The sequence below is a fragment of the Passer domesticus genome, chromosome 3, assembly GCF_036417665.1.
Source record: "Passer domesticus isolate bPasDom1 chromosome 3, bPasDom1.hap1, whole genome shotgun sequence".
Taxonomy (NCBI): domain Eukaryota; kingdom Metazoa; phylum Chordata; class Aves; order Passeriformes; family Passeridae; genus Passer; species Passer domesticus.
Genome location: NC_087476.1, coordinates 66,266,123 through 66,289,989, shown reverse-complemented (window position 1 = coordinate 66,289,989; position 23,867 = coordinate 66,266,123). Strand labels below are relative to the sequence as shown.

Below are 23,867 nucleotides of genomic sequence, written 5' to 3'. Positions count from 1 at the left end.
GACAAACCCTCGCAACAAAAAGCGGAAAAGCCTTCAGGGGCTCTAAGGCTGAAGGCAACTCAGGCTGGACACAGCCAGCATTCCCGGGGGCTGGCAGCAGCGAGGGCTCAGCCGCGGGTCAGCGAGCCGGGCTCCGGTTTGCCGTGGGGCGGTCACACACTCGGGGCTGGAACGGGCAGAGGGGCTGAAAGAGCACAGAATCCATCCCGTTCACCCAGATGCCTTCTCTTTCAAGTGGAACAGCGGCACAGCTCTGCAGGGCCCAGATGAAAGCACGACGCTTTGTTACTCTGCAGACCCAGTGCCTCCCAGTTATTATTTTTTACTTTATTTATAGCGCTACTCAAAAACTGAGAACACATTTTGCTGTGGGGGAAATAAAAGACTAAAAAACCCAGCTATCCTTGCCTTCAGCCTCTCGAAAATTAGCCAGGGTCAGCGAGAATTCAGCACTTCTGTCTGCAGCCGGGAGCTGCTGAGGGACCGTGTTTGGTCCCAGGGCAGAGCTCGGAGCCGGCGCTCCCCGCGGGCTGCCCGGGCCGTGCCCCGTCCCCTTGGCGGCGGGGCGTGCGGGCAGGGCTGGGAGCGGCCCGTGAGGGCAGGGGTGCCCGCCCAGCAGTGCCGCCATCCCGGTGGGGTGTAGGGGCAGGGCTGGAAGCGCCCATAAGGGAAGGAGCGGCCGTGAGGGCAGGGGCGGCCCAGCAGGCACGGGGCAGCGCCCCCTGGCGGCCCGGCCGGAGGGAATGGCGGCCGGGACATGACACGGGAAATCGCCGGTGTGCATTACCTGTTCGCACCGACACGCTTCACATCGTGTTTTAAAAATTCCTCCAGGCAACAATCATAATTATGAATTTTTAAAAGTGACTGAATGACTACTGAATGACTCAGCCTGCAGATTTAGATGTCTGTAGTTATGCGTCCCCTCTATACTATCTGCACTATTTTTGATTAAATAAATAAATAAAAAAACCCTAAAAAAAATTTAAAAAAGACTGTGGCACAACATTTCTGTAGGTTTCTGTTTAAATTAATTTCCATATTAATTCCATATTATTATTTCCATATTAATTCCCCATACAGCTACACTGCAACCAAGGTGACAGTATGAAAACAGCAGTGAATACAGTGGAACTGGTTAAAAAGGATGGAACAAGGAGACGGCATTGTGTTGAGTCTGAAAGAAAAGTACTTAACTGGACTGCCAAGAGTGCTATCTGTGCTATCTCACAATGTTCTGCCCTGTGCATCCTGCTGAACTCCTGGCCTCTTGCAAATCTCCAGCTGAATGTCACTGAGCAGGGACTTCATCTGATAAAATGTCTCGCACTTGATTTGCAATTGTTCTGCACTGCACGCCAGCTCTGTTGTACCAGTGCTGGCTGTGTGTTGAATTACAGCAATGATACACATGTGCTGAAAGATAGGTGGTGGACAATAATAGACCTCCAGCTCATGCTAAGTTTAATGAGAAGTCTGAAAAGAGAATGATACTTCATATGGACTTGTTTGACTCTGCATCCACTTTGTAAATGGTACCACAGGGACCTACATTCTTCTTATCTTAGCCATGTTTCCAGATTTTTTGGTTGTTGTTTTGTGGTAAACAAATCAGAGTCTTTAGGAGAAAGCAGATATGGACATAGACAAACACACTAAACAGAACTTAAATATCTCAGCATATGCATATGGTACTTCAGAGCCCAATTACCAAAACAGTTTCCATCTGCTACATCACAGCTGCAATGTGCTAAGCCAGTAATATATGTGGGAGAAAAAAAGAAACCACTTGAAAAAACCTAAGTTACCATTGAAGTCTTTTAAAACCACTGAATGGTTCAGGTGAAAGCCATTTAAGCAAGTCTGAGAAATGTGCTTTTCGGAAACTGGCCTTTTGCACTAGAACAATAGAAAAGCATTTCCTTGCTTTTCCTAATGCTTTTGGTGAAATGCTGAGAGAGTCATTCTACCAAGAATAAGGCCAAGGTAAGAGGAAGTTTCTCATTCCTCCATTGGCTGAACCTCACATTCTCTCATGCCACATTTTTGTCATGTAAGAGAGAAGAGTACAAACATTGCTTTAGGCACTTGTGGCTAATATTTAGTTCCTTATCTTTCTCCAGTTCCCAAGAGTAAAATTTTTATGGGGTATGTAAAGTCCTGTGATATAAAGGCTTTCATTCTTTTGTCTGCTCTGGTGGACTAGGGGTGGAGTAATTTTAGTCTTTCCTGGATTTTTGGATCTGTGACTCTAACCTCTGCCAACAATAGTCTCCAGAGGCAAGTCAAGGTTTCTGTGTAGTAAAAAAAAAAACAAAACAAAACAAAACAAACAAACCAACAACAACAAAAAAAAACCCAAAACAAACAAAAAAAAAAACCAACAAAACCCATAACAGTTGTGGCCTTAAAGATGAAGGAGTGGAGTATAGAAGAGGAAGGACAGATTTTTTTCACTGCCCCTTTGTGCCCCTTTAGGTGCTTTCTGCTTTCTGTAAGTCTGATGTAGTTCTGATTGCCACAGCTGTGCCACCACTGAGTGCTTGGACTGCCTCTGTACCTGTCTACTGGTTTTTGCCATGAGTAGAATGTCCAGACATTGGATGGAAATAAAGTCTTGCACACTACAGGCTGCAAAACAGTAATCTCCTTTTAGCAAGACACTTCACTTATATGACTTAACTAACAAGACTAACAAGTCAAACCTTACAGAATTCACGGACATACAGCTGCCCTATCCTTCCTTGTATATTCCAGTTTTACAATGAGCTGGCTTATACACTGAGCCAGGATCTCTCTTGCCCTATGCTTGGTCTTGTGAGCATGGGTCTGGTGAGAATGGGTCTCCCACAGTCTGGGAAGTATATCTGGGATGTCCTGTCTGTGGGCCCACACCCATGGAATCCAGCTTTCTCAGGCTGAGAGAGACAAGCCTGGGTATTATTTTCCATAGATTGTGCTGCACCCACAGGGGTGCCATGTGCAAGGAAACACCTCGCATCTACCCACACAAGTGTGAGCATTTTGGGGTTTGCCCTTTGAGGGAAAGCCGTGTGTTGGGCAGGGAAGCTCAGCTTTCAGAGAGAAGTGTGCCCCGAGATCTGACCCAAAGTGACATGTCCTGGCTACACTTGGGCTTGTACATTATCTCATTTTCAGAATAGCCTGCCAGTCCCTGAACAACTGACCCTAACCACATTCTTGATGCCACACAGATCAAAGTTCTTGAGTCCTAGCTAACAATGTCCCCCCATCCCCTCCACCAAATATTTTTTCTTATTGTGGCTAGTGACATCTTCACTGCATCTTCCTTTTGTGCTGTTGCCTCACTTCATACAATGCAAATAGTTTTCTTTCTTTTCCTGGCTTCCTACTTCTCTACTCTCTTTGTCCTCTTTTGAGATGGAGGACGACAGCATCTTGTTTTTCTGCAAACAAGAATATTGAAATCATTGAAATATGACCTGGACTCTGAATCTATTAGGACTGATTCAAGAAATGAATGAGAGGAAAAAAGGGCTCTGAGAGTGAGATTTCTTCATTCTGCAAACTGCCATGTGATTATGCAAAGCTGTTATCTTATGTTTTCTGCCAGACAAAATAGGTAGACACTTTTCTTGCCTTTTGGAGGGAAAATACTGTGCATATGCATAAATTCTGTCTTCCTTGAATTAAAATGAGCCCTTACAGAGTGGGTAAATTGCACTTTGCCAGGGTGAGCAGACTGGCAGCTCAGAACCGAGCCTGGTTTCACAGCACATTGCTTGTCTCAGTAGCGAGGTAACATGGAACAGGCTTGGTCTGCTTTTTGGTCTGTAACTCACTGTGTAAATGCCAGCCAAATTAAAGCAAAGCAGATGGGACAAGTAATATGAAGATTAATGAAGCTACTTGCATTTAAAAGTAACTGTAGATACATCTTTTAATGGAAAAGATCCTTTCTAATTCAGAATAGCTGGTCAAAAGAAAAGGATCAAGCAGTGAAAACTGCTAAAGCCTAGCAGAACACACCTACAAAGAATTATCACAAGTGAATAAATCCTTATGGACTTAATCCCCATTAAATTGAATTATCAGGTCAAAGACTTATTTTCTTTCTCAGGTACCTGCACCACACTGTGAAGCTACCATTTTTCCTAAAATGTAGAAGTAAAGAAATCAAACTCTGAAAAATTCTTTAGGGATTATTCACAATGACATCTAACATGTTTTCATTCTCCTGTGACTTTTGCAGTTATCATCCGAACTTTTACAAATTTCTACTGAATAGTGACATTTTTCCTTTGTATAACTGGCTACACTTCAGTTGAAAGAGAAATGAGTGTCAGGGAAGAGTACAATAAACAACTTCTTTTAGTTTTACCACACAAAAAAATGCAGCTCAACCATAATGATATGCTGAAAGATGCCCTCTGCTCTAACAAAATTCTAAATCACTATTCAAAATTCCAGCTAATCACCAAGTATATTTGCAAAACATTTCCAGTATTACTCTAAACTCTGAGCTCACTAGGTATTGCCAATTGCATAGCTGGTTCACAGGAAGAAAACCAGGCTTGTCTCTCACATGACACTATGCTGCTTCTTGAAATCGCTTCTTCTTGATGTTTAGATACTAACAGACTCTTCAACAGTGTTTTAAGTGCAGAGAGTGGAATCAGCTTTGTATTTTTTTCATGAGTTGAAGGTACTTAAAGATGTGGGGGAATCACAAAAAAAACCCCAAAACCTTACCATTATACTGGAGAGTGTCTCTAAGAAGCACACAATCTGCTGCCAGATACAGATTGGGACTTTTGAACTGCTGAATTACCAAATTCTCTTTATCTAGGTAAAAAAATGGCTGCCAGACTCTTCTTCAGGAGTCAGACTTGACATTTCAGGGAGAAGTATTACAGTTAAACTGCAACTTTTTAAGATCAACATAGATATATGTACTGTTTTTCATACACAGTCTTTCCATGAAGAAAAAATAAGAGGCTGTGTAAGTGACAAATTGTGCCAACATTCACAGAGAGGATTTTCTGTAAGAAACAGTAGAAGGTCCCTACTCCCACTCCCTCAAACCTCTTCTGTGGTGTGATGCCACCAAATACCTTGTATAGTAGGCTTTGATGCAGCCATTCTGCTACTGCACCTCCAAAATGAGTGTCATCTTGAAAGATCAGGCAATCGTGTGTTGATCCAGAAAAGCTTGCCCTATCTATTCTGTTCTGTTCTGTAAAGGGCTTGACTCCATGTATCAGTCCTTTGCTGAAGTTCTTCACTGAGTAAGAATGCACATAATTTCAAGCTTGTCCTTATGCCCCTACTGAATCTAGCCCAGTATGGCTGAGCTAAGTATAAGCAGGACTCATGATTATCCAAATTCCAGTACTTTCATTACAGTAAATGTTATAAAGTTATGGTGCTTAAAAGTTGTGTTACTCCTACAGGGTAAAAGAATAAACATGTTTTACCCATGTGAACATATAATTTGAGCAGCCTGGTCTACAAACTTGAGGCAAAAATCCTATCAATTAAAACACAACATACCATTCTTGTTTTCCTTATAGTAAAGTGCTACACACAATGGCTCTTTAACTTACTGCAAATGCCTGTTTTGAAATAGCTTTGTTTTAGTTTTTGTACATCTTTCCCCACTAACTTAGCCTGCGATATATTGCACCATGTAAAAAAGCTGTTTTGTTGGTGTAAAACTGATGCATATGAAATGCCATCAGTCATCTGTTTCTGGTCCAATGTATGCAAATTCTTTGACACAATCAAAACAAGGCATTTTCTCTTCCAGGCTCCATTGAGGTAAGTGAATATTTTCTTCTTGTGGAATATGTATAGGGATTTAGTAAAACTGTTACTGTGCTTCTCTTAAAACATTACACACTCCAAAGTACATGTAATTAAACAGTGTGATAGTTATTCACACCTTCATCATATCTGCGTTGTTGAAATGATAAAAAAGCCAGTCAAGACATTCACAAATCACACAGCAGATTTCCACGATGCCACATTACCCTTCAAAATGAGAAAATCATGAAACTTAGAATTATGTTTAACATTAGAGCAAGATTTGATAATGTAGATCTGACTATACTGTGCCTGAGTTTAAGTCAGTTGACAGCTGATTACACATGGGGACGGGTTGTGATCATGAAGGTTATTAGATGAATTTTTGACATTTAGATATTGATAATGCTGGCTTTTGGAGCTGGATTGATTTTTACAACAGAATGTCATTATAGCGCTTGCAGTAACATGAAGAACAGAACTTCAACTTGATCTTCCTCTACAGAAGCTCATTAGAGATTCACATAAGAAGACAACCAACACGTGCTATTGCCATGGAAACAAGATGGAATATTATGAAGCAGTATATCCCATATTCCAAAATAGAGAGGACAAAGACCAATTATAGCAAAAGGCTGACAGGCTTTTTATTTGCAGCTTGTATGGGTCAAAGCAAAACTTAACTCCTGCTCTTTGAAATAAAAATCACCAATGCAGTTTTAGGCCTCTGGTTTCAATTCTTCCTTTTCAAAGACAAAAACTCAAGCTAGTTAATTTAGTTTAGTTTACGATGTATGGGAGGAAGGAGGCTGAATGGAGGCATTGGCATGGCAGCAGGTGTGGTGAGGTACAAAGCACACACGTCATAGAACTGTCAGAAGACTGAGTCAAGTTCAAACCAAATAGTGAGGTATGGATAAAACAGAGGTGATCAAAAGCACCAGAAGCTGAACATAGTGGGCATTAAGATGCAGAGGAGGCTAGTTTCAAACACAATGGCTGGACAGTACCAGTGGCCAGAAATGCAAAGGATAACATTTCTTTACATAAAATTGGTGAGTCTTATAATTTCTTACCTTGCCTAGATAATGAAATGCTTTTGGACATCCTTGGCATATTTCAGATATACAAGGCATACTTAGTCTAACTTCCCAGGCTTCTGCTTGGGACTACATACATGGAAAATACTTTAAGTCATTTAAAACAGCTGTCTGTTCTAGACAGTTATCACAATTGTAACAGTCGAGATCATTGTGTTTGAGTAATAGTGATAACTTCTGAGTGGTTTTTTTGGGAAAGATGGATAGGGAAGCAGCTTGTGATGTTAGGTATTTTTTGTGTTTGATGACACAATGACAAACAGGAATTCTGTGATAATGGAAACAAGAGCTTAGAGGAAATATTTCACCCTTTGAATAAGAAGCTTGTGATTGCTGCTTCACTCACACACTGGTTTACTTTTAAGAAATATTTTTAAATTCCAGCTGGGAGCCTATTGTAATTAGTCATTTGAACAAAATCAGCATGGGCAAAATACATCTTAGGAAAGAGAAACAAAGATAATAATAGGGTTTTAAGGAGTGTTTAACAAGCCTTGGAAGGTTGTGTCATGAGTTTGTCACTGCAGAGAATGACTGTGAGATTCCAAAACACTTTAGGAGAATGATGGAAGGGAAAAATATTACAGTACATAGAAAGCTTGTGAGCCTACTCAATCAGGCTTTGGTAAGCCTCCTAGTGCCAGCATATGAAAAGTGTGGTTTGCCACTATTTAATTATGATAAACTCCACAAACTGTCATCCACTTAAGGAACCAGGTCAAATGACATTCAAAACTCTCAGGTTGCATTCACTGTTTCAACTCTGATTCATTCTTGACTGCTTCTGTTTTGATTGAAGAAAACAAAAAGACAAAAGACACTGGGATTTTGGGAGAAGAGCGTTAATGGAATATGAATTTTATTGCAAAGTTATTCTAGCAAAGCATAAAAACTTTAATAGTAGCGAGTAGCTTTGTAGAATATTAGATAAATTTTTTCACTAGCAACAAGCAAAGAGATAAAATGTGATATAGTTGCCAAAAGTACTTGAAAATAATAAACACTTTGTCATCTTTGCATATGAACTTTCTTTCCCAAACTGTTAAACACAATTCATGAGTGATAGCAACTGCACTTTTTTGCTAAATCTTTACCGTTTTTTCTTTTTCCTTCTCTCTGCTTTCAGGGCTGCTTCCTGAGCTGCCAGTTCTTCTTCTCTTCTGCGCTCAGCCTCCAGCAGCTGATTTCTGTATGCTTCCCGAATGCTGTAAACTCTGCCTCGTGCTTCATCCAAGGATGCCTAGCCAAAACCAAACAGCAATACTGCCCTGCTCAACACATCAGTCTTGGTTTCACCACAAGCAACTCCATCCTTCCTGTTCTATTTCACTTTGTGGCTCTCTAAGTACAAGGAGAGCATCTCTCCTTTTCTTTTTACATGGATGTTTGTTGACTTCTCAAAGGAAACAGCTATATGTCAATCTTTTCACCATGAAGAAGAGAAAGTTCAGGAAAATCCTTTTTAAACTGCTGGCATAATAAGCTAGTTGTGTAAAAGAAGAATAGGGCAATAGAGTAGTTACCTATCTGGACATAGTTCCTTTTCAGTTACTGGTTTGCTTTGCAGTCTTAAGTCTATTAAAAATAGGTGTTAGAAATGCTGGAATGGCTTAGGAGTTGTGGCCTTTTAAGAGGCTAAAGGAGCCTAAATCATAATGATCTTCAATGAGACTTGGGGCAAGTGGGATTTTGACATCTCTGAAAACTTTTCCCTTTCCATTTCTATCCTGAAAAATGGGGATACCTGGAAATTTGTATATAGTTCTTTGTGGTCTAGAGATGGAAGGACTGCAAAAGAGCTTATCAGCACAGTGTGCATATTCACAAATAAATCTTGATTTAAATTCATACTGTGAAACATTTTTAATGGAAATTCTTTCTAGAAAGAGTCGAGGATCTACTCTTGTGAAAAATTTGCCCTTCTAATATACAATATGTTAGGCATGCAAAATCATAGCAACATCTTAAAACCTGGACTGGCATCCTTATTAGGGTCAGCCACTGCTGGAGAACTGTGACTCCTTGCTGACCTGTAGTTGATTAATGTAACTCAGACTGTATGGGAACTAGCTAAGGCGATGCTTTCAAGTAAAATTTCTGTAAATAGGTTGATTTGATGTAAAATTATTTTTACTGTCTCTTATCCAGTTTTAAGAGCTCTGAATTGAGCAGCTGATTGATAGTGGTTATTGTATCACCACTATAACAAACAATATTTTTCCTGTTGATGCTCAACAGTTAAGCCAGTTTGGTAAGATATTTGTGCCAATTTCATGTGCAGTGCATTGGCTGAGTTAATCCTCACAATGAATCCTACACTAATGCTACCACCTTTATTATTTATATACATGTTTTTTTTGAGGTTTAATAATATAAATTCTTCATTTGGTGGCATCATGCATATTTCAAGAAAACTACATTCTCTAACTTTTCTGAGACACATTAACAACAACTTATCCCCCTGTATAATAGGTTTTTTATTACTTTTCAAAAAGCTGTATACAAGCCTATAACCAAAAAAATAGACAGACTGGAGATACTGTACTTAATAAGCATCTGGTCATATACGTCAGTTTTTGGTCAGTTTTCTTCTGACTTATAACCATCCTTTTATGGTGATATAATAGGGGTTTTTGCAGAGAGTGTATCAACAAAGTACCAAACATATAATAAAGATATGATGCAGTATTTTTTTTTTTACTTTAGAACTTTTAGTTTTAACCTTTCCCCAAGTAAAATTTCAAGCTTGTTCATTGCTTCTAATCTTTAGCACTGAATACAAAAGCTTTGATAATGGTTGATGAGGATATCCAGACTAGTGGCAGACATCACAGCACCAGTTAACTGGAAAGCAATCTTGAAAACATACCTGCAGGTTCTCATACATTTCAAGTAAATTTTGCTTCAATAAAATTCTCTCATTTTCTTCTTTTTCTCTTTGTTTCGCAGCCAGCACGCAAAGTTGCCTAAAATGGTTGAATTTTTCTTCTTTACGCATCTGTTGTTGTTGAATGATAGACTCATTTCTCAGCACAGGTTCAGGCAATGTGTTTCTGAAAAAAATACAAAACAGATACTTGTCTCATATCAAATGCAGTTTTGGTTGTTGTCTATTTTGCTTAACATCTATATGCAGGTATTTGGCTTATATTTGGCAACACCACCATCATATGGCTAATATGCTTAAGGAGTCACTTTTCCTCTGCTTCTATATAACACCAATAAGAAAATACATTCCTGAGGCCAGGTCTTCTTATACTTGAGTGTCTATTTTAAATCTATTTGTAAAATCACGATCATCTTCGAGCATACGAGAAACTCCTACATGTGACACTGACTTTAATTTGCAAGAAATATATTTTCAGAAGTTTTTGATACTATAGTTGAGGCAAATTCAATTTATCTTGTAGGGGTTTTGTTGCTTTTGGCATAATGGCAGGTAAGTGGGTAATATACTTTTATATTTTGTCCTAAATGACTAGTGTAAAAGTCAAAGAGTTGAAGACAAATGAAATGCTTACAAAATTTAAGCTTGTGGGAGGTATCTTGCCATATTTTTGCCTTACTATTTTAATGCTATTCACTTCAATATAATACCAATTTCCTTCTTAATTTAAAATTTAATTTGAGCAGATTTTTCAGCATTTTTGAAGTCTTTTGAAGATCAATGAAATAGAAAAAAGGCCACATTGAATACAAATTGACTTAAGGATGAAATGGGTTATAACAGCAGCACAGCAAACATGGAAGTGCATTTAAATTAGCTCAATAAGTTCACATCAACACTTGTAATAAAGAACATAGTTCTTTTGAATAATAAATGTAATTAGTGCAATTATTTCAGCTATTGACTATTATTAACTGAACTGCATTTATTAAATATGTTGTTTTAAACCAGCATAACATCCTGACAAATTTTTTATGACCCTGGGATTGGCCAGCTGGTTGGAGTGTGGTGCTGATAACACCAAACTTGTGGGATCAATCGCTGTACAGCCCATTCACTGAAGAGCAGGACTTGATGATCCTTGTGGGTCCCTTCCAACTCAGAATATTCTGGGATTTGAATGCCTCTTTCAAGAAGACTGAAATAAGCATATTTGCTCATTTTCTTCAAATGTTTATGTCAGATACTCATTACATGCAGTGCAGTGATTCAACACCTTTGACATTTATTACGTTAGGGCAGTTTACCTTGTGTATGGACTAAGGTCTATAAGTTCCCATTTTTTTTGCTGTGTTTTCAGTCTTGAGTCAATAGCTGTTTCTGGTGATTGTTTTCCTGTGGTAAGAAAATATAAAACAAAACAGATTCAACTGGTTATGTGGTTATCCTAGGGAGCTCCACCTAAATTCTTACACCAATTTGTCTTCCTTTGGCTCAGCAAACTACATTATTAAATGAGAATATAGGCTGGAGAGGTATAATATTTCTGCCCTTTTATTTCCAACACTTAGGATAGAATCAAAAATGCTATAAAAACCCCACATATACTAGAAGGGAATTAATACGTGTATTTTAGCGAAAAGCCCTCTGCTCATGAAAGTTAGTAAATCTAAGCAAGAACATTGACTTTGCAGTGCCTAAAAGATATAAAAACAACTTCTGGGTATCATATTCTTCTGTTTAAAAAAATCAGTAAAAATCTGATTCTGTGGATTCCTGGATGTAGTTTAAAAAAATTACATTCCCTTTTGGGGAGAAGATTTAATTTAAGAAATACCCATTTGAAGAAAAACCATAACATAACAAAACTGGTATTCTGAAATCTTAGCCTTTTTTTTTTAACATAAAGTGGATAAAGCTTGGTGTGTTTTATTGTAGCATTCTTGCAGTACAGTGACACATCTGATATTAAGCATGGCAGTGGGCTGAGCTGCTTTGTCATTATTTCAATGCTTCTTCCTTCTTTCAATTTGTCTTGATGTGCTGAAAAAACCTGTGAAATTTGATGAGATTTAATGATGACTGCACTAGTTTTAACAAAACTCTTTTATTACCTTACTTCTAGCAATAACCAATTGAATTATGTTAAAAATATTACTGGACTTTTCTCATGAGAAATAGAAAGAGGTTTCTGAGCATTAAAATAATTACTTTTAATATATTTACTGCCTATAGATAGACAAATATACCAGCCTTCTCTGCTGGTCTCAAAGGGTGACTTGGATCTTTGGAAGTGCCTTATTCACTGCCTATTAGAACAATATTCTCCAGAACACAAAAATCCTCATTAAGATACTGCATATTACAGAAATGTTCAATCTCATCATTGCCAAATGCAGCACTCTGTGGAATAGAACCACAACAGCTTAAAGTCATTGCGGTGTCACTCTTTACTTCCTAAGACATTACATTAGACTCTAAATGCTTAGTTTAGAACAAAGCTCTTGGTGGACAACCATTAATTCTGAAGTCCTTTAGCCAGTAACTTTGAGGAAACAATATTGTTTCAAGTAACCAATACTGTGTTAAAGGCATTAGATGAGGATTCATTCTACTTGAATTTCTGAATCTGAATCTTTCCTGTGAGGATTACTTACTGGGATGGAAAAATACTAATCTATACTTAAGTACTGGTCACAGGTTCTAGTTCCATGCACATGAGTCGTGATCAGATATTGTCACAATCAGACTGGGAAGTATTCTTTCCCTTTTGTGATGGTCTCAGTGTAATCAGAAAAGAAAAAAAAATACCAAAAAAACCCCAACAAACAGCTTGAAGTCTTGCACCCAGTTCAACTTTTCATCAGAGTACAAAAATTGGCAGGGAATACATATGAAGAATCCATTGAAGTTGTAATCACTAAATAAAATTAGACAGCAGATATGGAAGCTTCCAGGAAACTGATGCTACTCAGTATGCACTTTTTGACACCTGACTTCCAGACCACTCTCCATGAACAGTTTCCATGAACATGCACTTTAGGTGTATTAGTCTCTTACTGACATGCTATTTTAGCTGCTAAACACTTCTACATTTCTACACTAATGAACTTTAGTACTTGGAATTGACAGAGAAGGTATTTTCCACTAAACTTCCAAAAATTTCAGATTAATTTAGGGTTAGAATGCTACTACAGAAGGGCTACCTGAAGTTTGCTTAAGGGTAACTTAGCATCCTTCAAGAGCTGTGAGCCTGTATCTGTGTCTGGCAATAGAGCAATGAAACAATTAAACTAAAGAGGGGATAGAGAGCAAGCCTGCCATTTGGACATTTGCACATTTGGACACCTTTACTGAGGCTGATCTGTCCATCTACTACCAGTATTTAGTGCAGAAGTCTTTCCTAAGGAGTGGAACATGGTAAATAGAAGACACAGAAAGTTGTTCTCTTACCTTCTTCTCCTGAACTAGGTGTTAAGTCGTCAGTCTCAGCCCCACCTATGGGTTCCTCTGAGTCTCTCACAGCATACTTATTAATAAAACGCACACGTTCCTGAAAAGCCTACAGATCAAAAGATTTATAATCCAGATAACAAAACTTTTACTGCATATTTCAAATCTCAAAGAATTTTCAAAAGTAGAATTCTATAAGTCTTCAATAAGACCTAACATCAGAGAGCAGTGTGCAAGTCTGCCTGGTGCTGGAATCAGAAAAGCCACCAGTATCCTACTGAATCAGTAATGAGACATTGCACACTTACACTAAAGATCACTGTCCAATGAAATGCTGGGAAATCACTGATCTCTGGGCAGTTTAAAATAGTATTGGGATTAAAAATAAAATAAAAGCTGTATAGCTGAATGTATGGCTAATGCACCTCCTAGGAGCTCCTGTAGCCTGATGATTTAGACTTCCTCTTGAAAAATGGGACCTTTGGGTGCAAACCCTTTCAGACTCAATTACCTCTGATGCCAAAACCAGACATCAGCACTTCTCTCTTTTCAGAAGGAGACTTTGACTTGACTTGGCATTTTCTTAAGGGCTGTCACTGCCAGAATGGACAGAGAAGCCCTTTGGCTTTTGGTCAGCTTGGAGTCAGGCACTCAATTTTCAGAGTCAGAGAGTCTGTGACCCATGGAATAGGCAGATATTGGGCCGGGGCTGTCAAGAAGAAAGGAGAGGAGAATCTACTTAATCTTGATAGCATACACCCAGTTTAGACCCTGGTTTAGCATATTCTGTTGTTGCTGCAATTTTCTTAATGACAGCTGTTTTAAAAAAACATCACAAACCTAAGCGGCTTCAAAAATAGTTGCAATTCAATTGATCTTCTGATTAAAAAAGATAATGGTGATAGAACCAGATTCTGAAGTGTCTTCACACATCAAAGTGATTAATTTCTAGCTAACCTTTAGGAGGCTGTACTTGCATTTTCAGTCTCAGCACAACTAATCAAAACTGCAGAGCAGCATTTCTGCTTAGTTCAGAATTTAACAGAATAGTGTCAGGAAAAGTTTTGAGCTTTGAACACACTGAAAAGAACTGAAAAAATCTGAGAATGTAACTGGGAAGACTCATGTCTGAGGTTCACTTCTGAAAGGTAATACTAAAACCCCCACATTTCTAAGCTGGGGATTCTGGCTGAACACACCTTAATGGGCAATGGTATTGGTGATGATCGGGAATGACTGGCAGGTGAGTTTGAAGACTGCACTTTGTTATCTTATTTTTCTTTAGTAATGATGCTTCCAATTCTGAATCACTTTTTGCTTTGCTAGAAAGAACATGTTTCCAACTCAAGCATATGTCACGTCAGAAGCACCCAGATGCACCTGGCAACTAGATCAGTGTTGCTTCTCCAAAACTGTAAATTCATACTGAGCATGTTACAGGCTCTTAGGAAACTTGCAATGCAGACTGAATTTTGAATCCTGGCTGCAAGGGAAAATTTGGGTACTGATATGACCAGGTGCCAGATCTTCAGGAGGAAAAATTTTTGGCATGTTTGTAGCAGTGTATATCTCGATAGAATCTGTTCATGCTAAATATTAAACTTGTCACAAGTAGCAGCTTTGCAAATGTGTAGAGGTAGTGGGCTTTCTAAGGAGAAACTTTTCTATGTCTTGTGAAGCATAATCTAAAGTCTCAGTGACCTAGAGAAGTCTGATGTAGATCATGTGAATTCCTACTTGGAAATCAGGCACATAATTACATTTAATTCTTTAAACTGTAAAATTTCCTGTCTTCCAGAGGGGTGAAGAGAAGGCAGGTTTCTGTAGTGGCAGCTGCTCTACCATTACAACAACTCCTGGAACTTGTGAAGAAACATCACTGCAGAGAGAGCACTCTGGTGTTACCTTGACAGCTCTCCCTGGCTCCGCAGACTCCCATGCTTCTTTCATGGCTCTGATCTCATCTACTCGCCGGGTGTCCTTTTTCACCTCCAGAAACTCTGCCTCTTTCTGCTCACTAACTATGCGTAAAATCCAGTAGGGTGTGTTTGAATCTCCTGGCTGAAAGTATCATAAACATAGTGTAGTCACTGGTACAGATCTATTACCACTCTTTTAGGGTGAAGTTATGTTTTGTATACTGTTAATTTTCTGACTGATATACATTGCACATTGAGAGACTTTGATATGTATTATGACACAGAGGCTGCCAAGGGAAAGAAAGATTATTTTGCAATGCCTGGAGGCTCTTTGAGGTGTTTTGTTTATATGTTTTCCCCATCCCCACACAGCATGCTCCACACTCCCAGTTCTTCTGAACAGTTTGTCTGAACAAAAGTGTTTTGTGTGATTTTTCATAAAATTCTTTTATCTCCTCTCCTCTCCTCTCCTCTCCTCTCCTCTCCTCTCCTCTCCTCTCCTCTCCTCTCCTCTCCTCTCCTCTCCTCTCCTCTCCTCTCCTCTCCTCTCCTCTCCTCTCCTCTCCTCTCCTCTCCTCTCCTCTCCTCTCCTCTCCTCTCCTCTCCTCTCCTCTCCTCTCCTCTCCTCTCAAGGTTCTTTACTAGAAGCCTTATTCAAGTGGGGTTTTTGTATAGAAATAAACCTTGCTCTGTCTTATAAGGTTCTTTTCCAATCACTTCCCAGTCTCTAAAACACCTTAACACATGGCTTTTCTAGAATCACAAAGTAGGGCCTGAAGTCTAGTAGACTCTTCTGATGCCTGACCAAGAAATGAGATATTATGCTGCATATATTTCTGGAAAACATATCATCTGAAGAAGCTTTAAGCCTAAGACTTAGAACTAGGGTTAGGAGTTCAGCTCTTGCTTGAGACTAAAGGTGGACCTCTTCTCTTTCTGAGAGGGCTCCATCTCAAAATTTGTATCTGTTTTGGTGGTGGACTCCCAAGAACCATCATCCCAGCACCTCTAGTGTAAGGTACTGTTCCAGAACTCTGTATAATTAGGTGTGGATATGAATCACAGGGAAGTCTGCTGTGCAGCAAGGTTAGTCAACTAAAAAAATCAATAGAGATTTCTTAATGAAAACCTCTATGGTTCTTTTGCTTAAACTGCACGCCATGAGGCAGCAAAATTCCCAGCAAAAGCAATGTCATTAAACAAGAAGGAGTCCATTCCTTCATTGCTTTCCATTAATTCATTTGCCACCAGTAATGTCAATTATTCCTTTTAAGGCACAAAGGCTGGCAACAGCTTTTCAGACAGCCACAGAACACTCAGATGATCCACCACAGGGGATAAGAACTTCCAAGTAAGCAAGTACACACCGATTTTTCTGCCATGTATGTCTGCATGCTAATGACAATTGTGATATATGAAACTGACTACAGTGGAAAGACCCATTTCATCTCTCTAGAAAGCCATGGAAGCCTCTACAAATGAGGGAATAATGGGACACAAATATGGTGAATTCTTAGAATTTAGTAAGCCTTCAGCAGAGACAGAAACTACACCCACAAAAGGAACAACTAGTTTTTCCTTTATACATAAAGAAATGAGCAAATTGTGTCTCTAAATCCAGGCTGCACATCTTTTACGTTCAACATTTTTAATTCAACCTCTCTCAAGTGTTAAGCTAAAAAGGTGGCAAAGCAGGGTATAGAGAAATACAAGGGACATTAGAAGTCCTAGCAGTACTGATCTGCAGACCTGAGAATATCTCTATATTCAGTGCAAGGATGGCACATTCAATAAATAGAGGATTTGGCTTTGTTCTCACCTGAGATTCAAGTGATGCACTTTCTTTCCTGAACATCTCTTTTTCTATCTTCTCAAATGCTGTATCTTTTGATCTTCTGATTGATTTAGGAATAGTTGCAGTCTTTTTTACTTGGAAAGAAGTGAGAATTAGGGGAAAGCTGTGCTCCTCATATTTTCTCCTGTGTGTTACTCAGATATAGTTATAATGCATTATGATTTAGAGAATGTCATTGTTATCCATAAATATAGTTCCCCATACAAAACCCAGGGTGGAATAACAGCACAAAACAGCCATACAAAGAGACAAAGGAAAGCCAGTTAAGTAGTTGACACTTTCAAGTACTACGAAGAAAGAATATGAGGTCCAAACAACTTTTAAAAACCTACTTAACAAGGTGAACACGTGTCAGCTTTATCTGTCCTAAATACAACTTTACCCAGCACTTAACTGAGAGTTTTTCATGGTGCCTGCCAACAGTCACTGCATTACTGCTTTGTCTATGGGTCAGTATAAAGACTTCAATGCACAGAATCACACCCTGACTCTCATTTCACTTCTATAGTCTCATACAACCTCTGTCAGTGTTTGTTATGCACCAGGAAAGAAGGTAAAGTCAATGTTCTCATCATCTTCCATCCTAAGACTATCTAGAACAGAGAATGTAGATACACCCCATAAATGCAAGGAAGTTAAAGCAAAGAAACATGTTTGAGACTCAATGAATATTTAAGAAATGCAAAATTGTCATTGTCAAAACTATCTGGGAACATTTGAAATTAACTGTATTATCAGTACATATGTATATTATAGACTTGAATTAATGATACTGAAAATTGACATTTGCAACAGTTATTTTGCAATTTCTTAGCTGGTGAGAGCTGTAAACAAGACTTCTTGCATGTCATATAGTTTTTAAAATAAATTATAAATAAAGCATGTAATAGCATATAATTTTATTAGCATAAAGGATGTGTCAGTTGAAACAACCAGGGATGAATCCAAAACACTATGTTAAAGATTAAAAACCTGAGTCTGAAATCTCCATTTTTTTCCACCTTCCTACTGCCTGAAACATTGAGAGAAGTGCTGAAAACCTAGATTTAGCCAATATGCTAAAACAGGGCACTTCTCTCAGAAAAAAAAAAAATTGTATGAGTGACTGTTTCACAGTCTGATGATAATAATAAGATATCTTTCACATAATGCTTTTAAAGTAGATGTCTTTCACTTAGTACTTTTTCACTTTCTTTCCACTGAGGACAAATCATTGTACTGCACAATTAATGAGCTTTGGATGAGATCTGCATTGTCATATGGATATATAAAGTGGCTATATGGATACATAAAGTTGTAAATATTAAATATATAGAAACATATTTGTAACTCACATATAGCTCCACATACAAATATACATTATATATGTGTATTACATCATACATCGTACATGTGTTTGTCTACATATAGTATTATTCTTGTCTCCTCATGCTACTTTAAAAATGACCAGTGACATTTTACACCAAACTGTAAAGCTTAAATTGGTTCAGTGCTACTAAGGCATATATTAATGAATGAAAGCAAAAAATTAAAGTGGTCTCCACAAATATTGAATATGTTAAAACAACTCCACAGGAAATGCAAATATAAAACAGTGATGACATAATTAAAAGTTGTAAAATTATTAAATAAATGGCTCTCGCTTTAATTTCCTTTTAATGAATAATTATCATTCCATACTAGCACCATAAATCAGGCTGGTGTACATACATTATTCAAGGCATTATTAAATTTTAGGGATAAATTATTTATTGTTTACACAAACACTCAAAGATATTCAGTGTAGTTAGCTAAATGATCCCAGACAAAGACTTTCCATGTCATGGGATACTACAAGCTTTGTCTGGTTTCTAGAAATATTTTGTGACTCTGAATTCTAACATTTTGATGCTCTGAACCCTGATAAGTTAGTAAAGAACAAGCAAGCATGAGAAATGACAGGGGCTAGAATGAGGTAACCTACTTTAATTCCAGATATGAAGGCTTAGGGCAGGATTAAGTTAAAATCTCCAAGCTCTCCCACGTACTGCACTGTCCAGGTTCCCCCAGCCCCTCCCACTTCCTCAGCAGAGCAATCAGTATCCCAGTTTGGGGATCAACCTCCAGAAATGCCTGGAGGGGGCAATGACTGCATTTTAGCACACTGCCCACTCTGATTCAAAGGGAGATGTGAGCAGCAGCTTGGGGCTTTTCTAAGGGCAAAGCCAGGCAAATGCTTTGTATGGGATATGATGAGAAAGGCAGGCAGATGATACAGAAAATAAAAGGCCATTCCAGCTCACAGCTTATGCATCAATGATCACAAACTCTCAGTGGCAGTTTTTTATATCTGTGTGGCACCAAGAAAAGCTTGGGTATCACACGGGCTGATAGTGATGATACACAGCTGACAGCAACTTTAAAATTAGCTTGTCTACTGTTTTTCAATTATTTATACAAAAATTCATTTAGTCTAATGCCAAATGGGACCAAAGTGATTGTCCAGTCTGATGTCCTGTCTATGACAAGTTAAACAATTGCACCAAACGATTCCTAGCTGAAACTCAGCTTCCGAGTGAGATACATCAATTCTATTTTTTAGATAGACAGCTACTCCTGGTTTATGAAATTTAAATTACAGAGTCATCTTATTCATAGGTATAACACAGAGGAGTCTTTTGTAGCTTTTTTTGAGAAGATATCATGCTACTGCTATCTAAAATAGGCTCTGAGCATTTAGTGGGGTTACCCAGTAGCTGGTAGTAATGATTGTTAGTTGCCCCATGAGGGACTTTCAGATTTCATTAAGAAAAGATTGAGAAGTTCAGCTGTCACTTTTCCTGTCTTAGACTGGACCCTCACAAGGATTCTTGACAGACGGCAATGTCAAAAGTCTTTCTAAAGTTGGGCTCACCGAGACAATAAAGTTGCAGAAAAAATACACCCGGATAGAAGCAAACCAATAATTGGTTGCAGTAGTAGTGTGTGGCTTTGGGGTCTACCGAACCATCACGTATCCTCTGTGAACTATTTGTTCACTGAACACCAGGCCAGTGATTAATCACTACTGACAGGCAAGCTGGGAAAAGGAAAGAGAGAGAGATCTGAACATCCTGTTAAAAATCCCATGGAAACCTCTCCTTGGCATGAGCCAGCAATTTCTCCTGTGGGAAAATATAACCTGTGGGAGAAACTTTGACCGCTCTGGAGGATAAAAGGGAATATTTCAAAGCATATTGCCTGTCCTGCCTTTTCAATCCTACCTCTACTACCTGGGCTGGGCACTCCATCTTCTCCTCCATTCCCAATTGCATAGACAGCCCTTATCAACAGCTCACACTCCTAAGTTAATTTAAGGCAATATGTAAAATACGTGCTGCAGTTAGCATTCAGCACACAGTGATGATTCAGCTTGGGGTTGTGACAGTTGCGCAATAAAACTGATATTCTTACCACAAGAAAAATAAAACCAAAGAACCCAGAAACATAATGGCTGAAAATCCTAAATACAAAATGAACCTTAAAATGATTTTGTTCACACAGTCAAGCAACTGAAAATGGTACTAGAAGTTGCAAGATTGCCTGCTTATTGTTCCCCTTTTACACAAGAACCTTGAGGTTACATTTTTAAAAGTCTTTTTCCATTGAAGGCTTGCTCTGTAACAGTTCTCAGAAGAAAGAGGCAAAAAAAAAAGGAAAAACCCAAAAAACACCAAACAGGGAGGAAGAAAAAGAATGAAGAAGAAAGAACACAGTATAAATAACATACATGGAACTTCCTAATTTCTGTGTACTTAGGTTTTCTTGCCTAATGCCTTTTTAATGTTTTGTTTGTGCAGTGGGCACTTTAATGAAGCATTTAATGGGATTTTATATGTAATAAATATGAATAATTATTATTCACAAAGTAACTTTCGCTAACACAGTTCTTTTTACAAGTACAAACATCAAGAAATACAAAATTACCATAACATCTGTATATCAGAGAATTTACTTTCTTCAGAAATGTTCTAAATAAGCATTTATAATATTGGTGAATATCAAGAGTATAATAGCATGGGTCTTAATTTAAAGGGAGACTAGTTTAAAAGATTTGAGTAGATCTTAATACAAAGTAGAAATATGCTTTTGCCATGATAAATTAGCTTTAATACAAATTTAACTCTAGATGGCAGTGTTGACTTGCTTAAAAAAGGGTTACTTGAAGAAGGGAAACTTTTTGCATAAATTTTTCACCTGGCTCACTGAAGCATTCTAAAAAATCATGTGGTGAAACAATACATTTATGGTTACATACCAACATTATTATTATATGAATTTGGGTCTGACAACTTGTGCCAGCAATTTTAAATGGTAAAGGTCAGTTTTCAAACTGATTTAAGACTAGCTCACAATCAGAAAAAGGAATAAATGCTTGGGCTTCCCCCCAGAATACTTAACTATAGTAAGCACTTCAGATAAATATTGCTGTTAAGAGGGGTACAAAAAGGAAACACTAAGTATTGCGTATTGATGCTTCAACTTTTTGATATAAGTTGTGTTTAAACTCTCTTGGTGGCCTAGGCAATCTGTTGGCATCCTTGTATAAACAGAAACACTCCGTTAATAAAAAATGTGAAATGGATTGGGTTACTTTAAAAGGCAGCATTTATGAGGGGGCACAAAAATTACAACATTTAAAAATTATTATATTTACACCATTTTAAAATAATCCCAAGGAAAAAAGCGCTTGTTGTCACTGATTGTAGTTTGTTTGACTGCAAATGATCTTCAATTAGCATGAAGAAGGGGAGCTATGAACTGGAATACTGCTGCCTTGAATTCAACATGAGAACACTCATGACATTGCCAAGGTTCAGCGATACAAGCTGAGAACTAGTGAAGAAATTTAAGAGATAAGCGACCCCCTTTGACCTGCAGTTTTACAGAGCATGGTGAAGCTGTATAAAAGGATATTGTCAAGTGCAAGCTGTCACTATGTAGCCAACTCAGAAGAGTAAGAGGATGTAACAGAATGCCTGCTGTGACAAGGAGTCTAACAGGGAAAACTAAGAGAATTAATGGAATTATCTAGGAAGAAAACATGATACTGTGAAGAACACAACAAAACACAAGCAGGTGAAATCACTAAAAGAGCTGTGTACAAGCCTGTAAGCCCACACGACATAGCTCCTCAAATGCTACTAAAACTGACTACAGGATACAGTAAACCAAAAAGATACATATTTTTAAAGTTGTATAGTAATAACTGAAGAAATATTGAAAAAAATCTCAAATACTGCATATGTCCCAAACCCAAGAAATTAAATAATATCCATCAGCAATTACTACTGCTGAATCTAAGTTCAGTCCAGAGTACTAGAAATTACTGAAAAAAGACCTGACCAGACATTTAAAAAGAAACATGTAAATAGAATAAAAAGTGAGACATACCACTAGTAAATAAAAACCAAACCATCCTAAATTTTTTTTTTTAGTATTAGCAAGTGTATATATATGGGAAAGCAAATTACTTTTTCTTATCACTTCTTTTAAAAATTGAGTTATAGAACTTTAATATTAAAGATACAGAAAATCTACTGAATGATGGGAAGTAACATTTTAGGTTCTGCAGGAACCTAGGGGTGAGAACACAGGAGAATCAGCTGCATGTGTGTGTGATGTTCTGCACCAGCAGCTGGGGTAGGGCTGCAGCCTCAGAACTTGTAGGGGATGCAGAGGCAAGCTGCGGGGCACATTAGGTGTCTAAGTGCAGCTGGTGGAAGGACCTACTTTTTTAGAAATATACAGTCTATCTAGGGGACTTGCATTCTTTCCAGCCCAAGAGGGAAAAGCAGGATAAGACAGCTGGTGCTGTTTGTGCTCTGTCTGGCTGAGATCTCTGTAGCTGGCAATGTGTGTGTGTTTATATGTATAGATATATATACATCGAGTGTATCTGTGTCTATGTGCACATGCTTGGTGGGATTGCACCTTCAGCCTCACAAACAGTTGCATCTGGGAATGTGCAGTGGCAGAGCCTTGCGTCTCTCAGGCTCTTGGGTCCAGAGTGTTAAACTTTAACATAATAAAGATCTACAGAATTTTGTGTCAACCTTGCTGATAAAAGAAGAAGAAAATATGAGACATTTATCTAATTTACAGAATACTGACTAGGATTCTAAGTGCTTTTAGTATGTCTTGGGATTGGTTTTTACTATCCCTTAAGAAGAAATGCTACAATAATATGTAAAAAAACCACAAAACCTTATGTAATTTCTCTGTCCCCTTTGTGATTAAGATATACAGACTGTACTTGGAAACTTTCCTAGTCTTTTCTCTTGCTAAATTCTTCTACCAGTACAGGAGGAATAAATTTCACAAACCAGGCCTTTCCCCCCATCTTGTTCAATGCATTTTCTTAAATTATCAGTAGGCATGCTTCTGTTCCAGATCTCTATCTAAATCTGAACCATAAGAAGGTGTCTTGCAGTGTAGTCTCTGATTTTCTTATGTTTTGTGAACTGAAGATGTAGATTCATGCAATCAAACTTTATTTCTAAGAGCTACAGAAGAAAGTTTGCTTGCCTAGTTATTTCACTCAAACAATGAAACAATGAAAAAATGTTGCTTGGAGTAATATGTATTTTTTTAAATCAGTAACATGATACATCTGACTAAATATGTACTTAGATTAACCTACCTTTGATTTCATCTTTCTGCATTTCTTTCAGTTCCTCAACAAGCAAAGACTCACTCTCAGTAAGTGGCCAACTATCATGCAACACCAGTGCCTCTATTGAATACTGGTGAGACTGTGAAAAAAAATGCAACATGCTGAAGTCATAACAATTGCAGCAAGCATTCAAGTCCTGCAGGTTAGTACAGCTCCAGCTATTGAATTCAGC

The 23,867-nt window shown here is 38.1% G+C and overlaps 1 protein-coding gene and 1 long non-coding RNA gene across 12 annotated transcripts in view; one reads left to right on the top strand and one right to left on the bottom strand.

Annotated features, from left to right (window-relative positions):
• ADGB (androglobin) overlaps positions 1 to 23,867 on the bottom strand; it is a 174,613-nt gene that overhangs the window by 68,312 nt on the left and 82,434 nt on the right. For 8 of the 11 annotated variants that reach the window (XR_010358818.1, XR_010358819.1, XR_010358817.1 and 5 more), the window contains 7 exons: positions 23,663 to 23,774; positions 16,966 to 17,075; positions 15,133 to 15,288; positions 13,228 to 13,336; positions 11,082 to 11,169; positions 9,757 to 9,940; positions 7,982 to 8,127 (listed from right to left, as the gene is read on the bottom strand). Coding sequence is in view for 3 of the 11 variants with exons in the window: in XM_064413644.1 (XP_064269714.1) it covers positions 5,976 to 6,015; positions 7,982 to 8,127; positions 9,757 to 9,940; positions 11,082 to 11,169; positions 13,228 to 13,336; positions 15,133 to 15,288; positions 16,966 to 17,075; positions 23,663 to 23,774 (945 nt within the window). In the remaining 8 variants the exon portion in view is untranslated. The other 3 variants (XM_064413644.1, XM_064413645.1, XM_064413646.1) reach the window with 3 other exon arrangements.
• LOC135296824 (uncharacterized) lies at positions 699 to 6,961 on the top strand. The gene is made up of 3 exons (XR_010358829.1): positions 699 to 776; positions 1,084 to 1,986; positions 6,243 to 6,961. It is a non-coding gene; the product is annotated as an uncharacterized LOC135296824 (long non-coding RNA).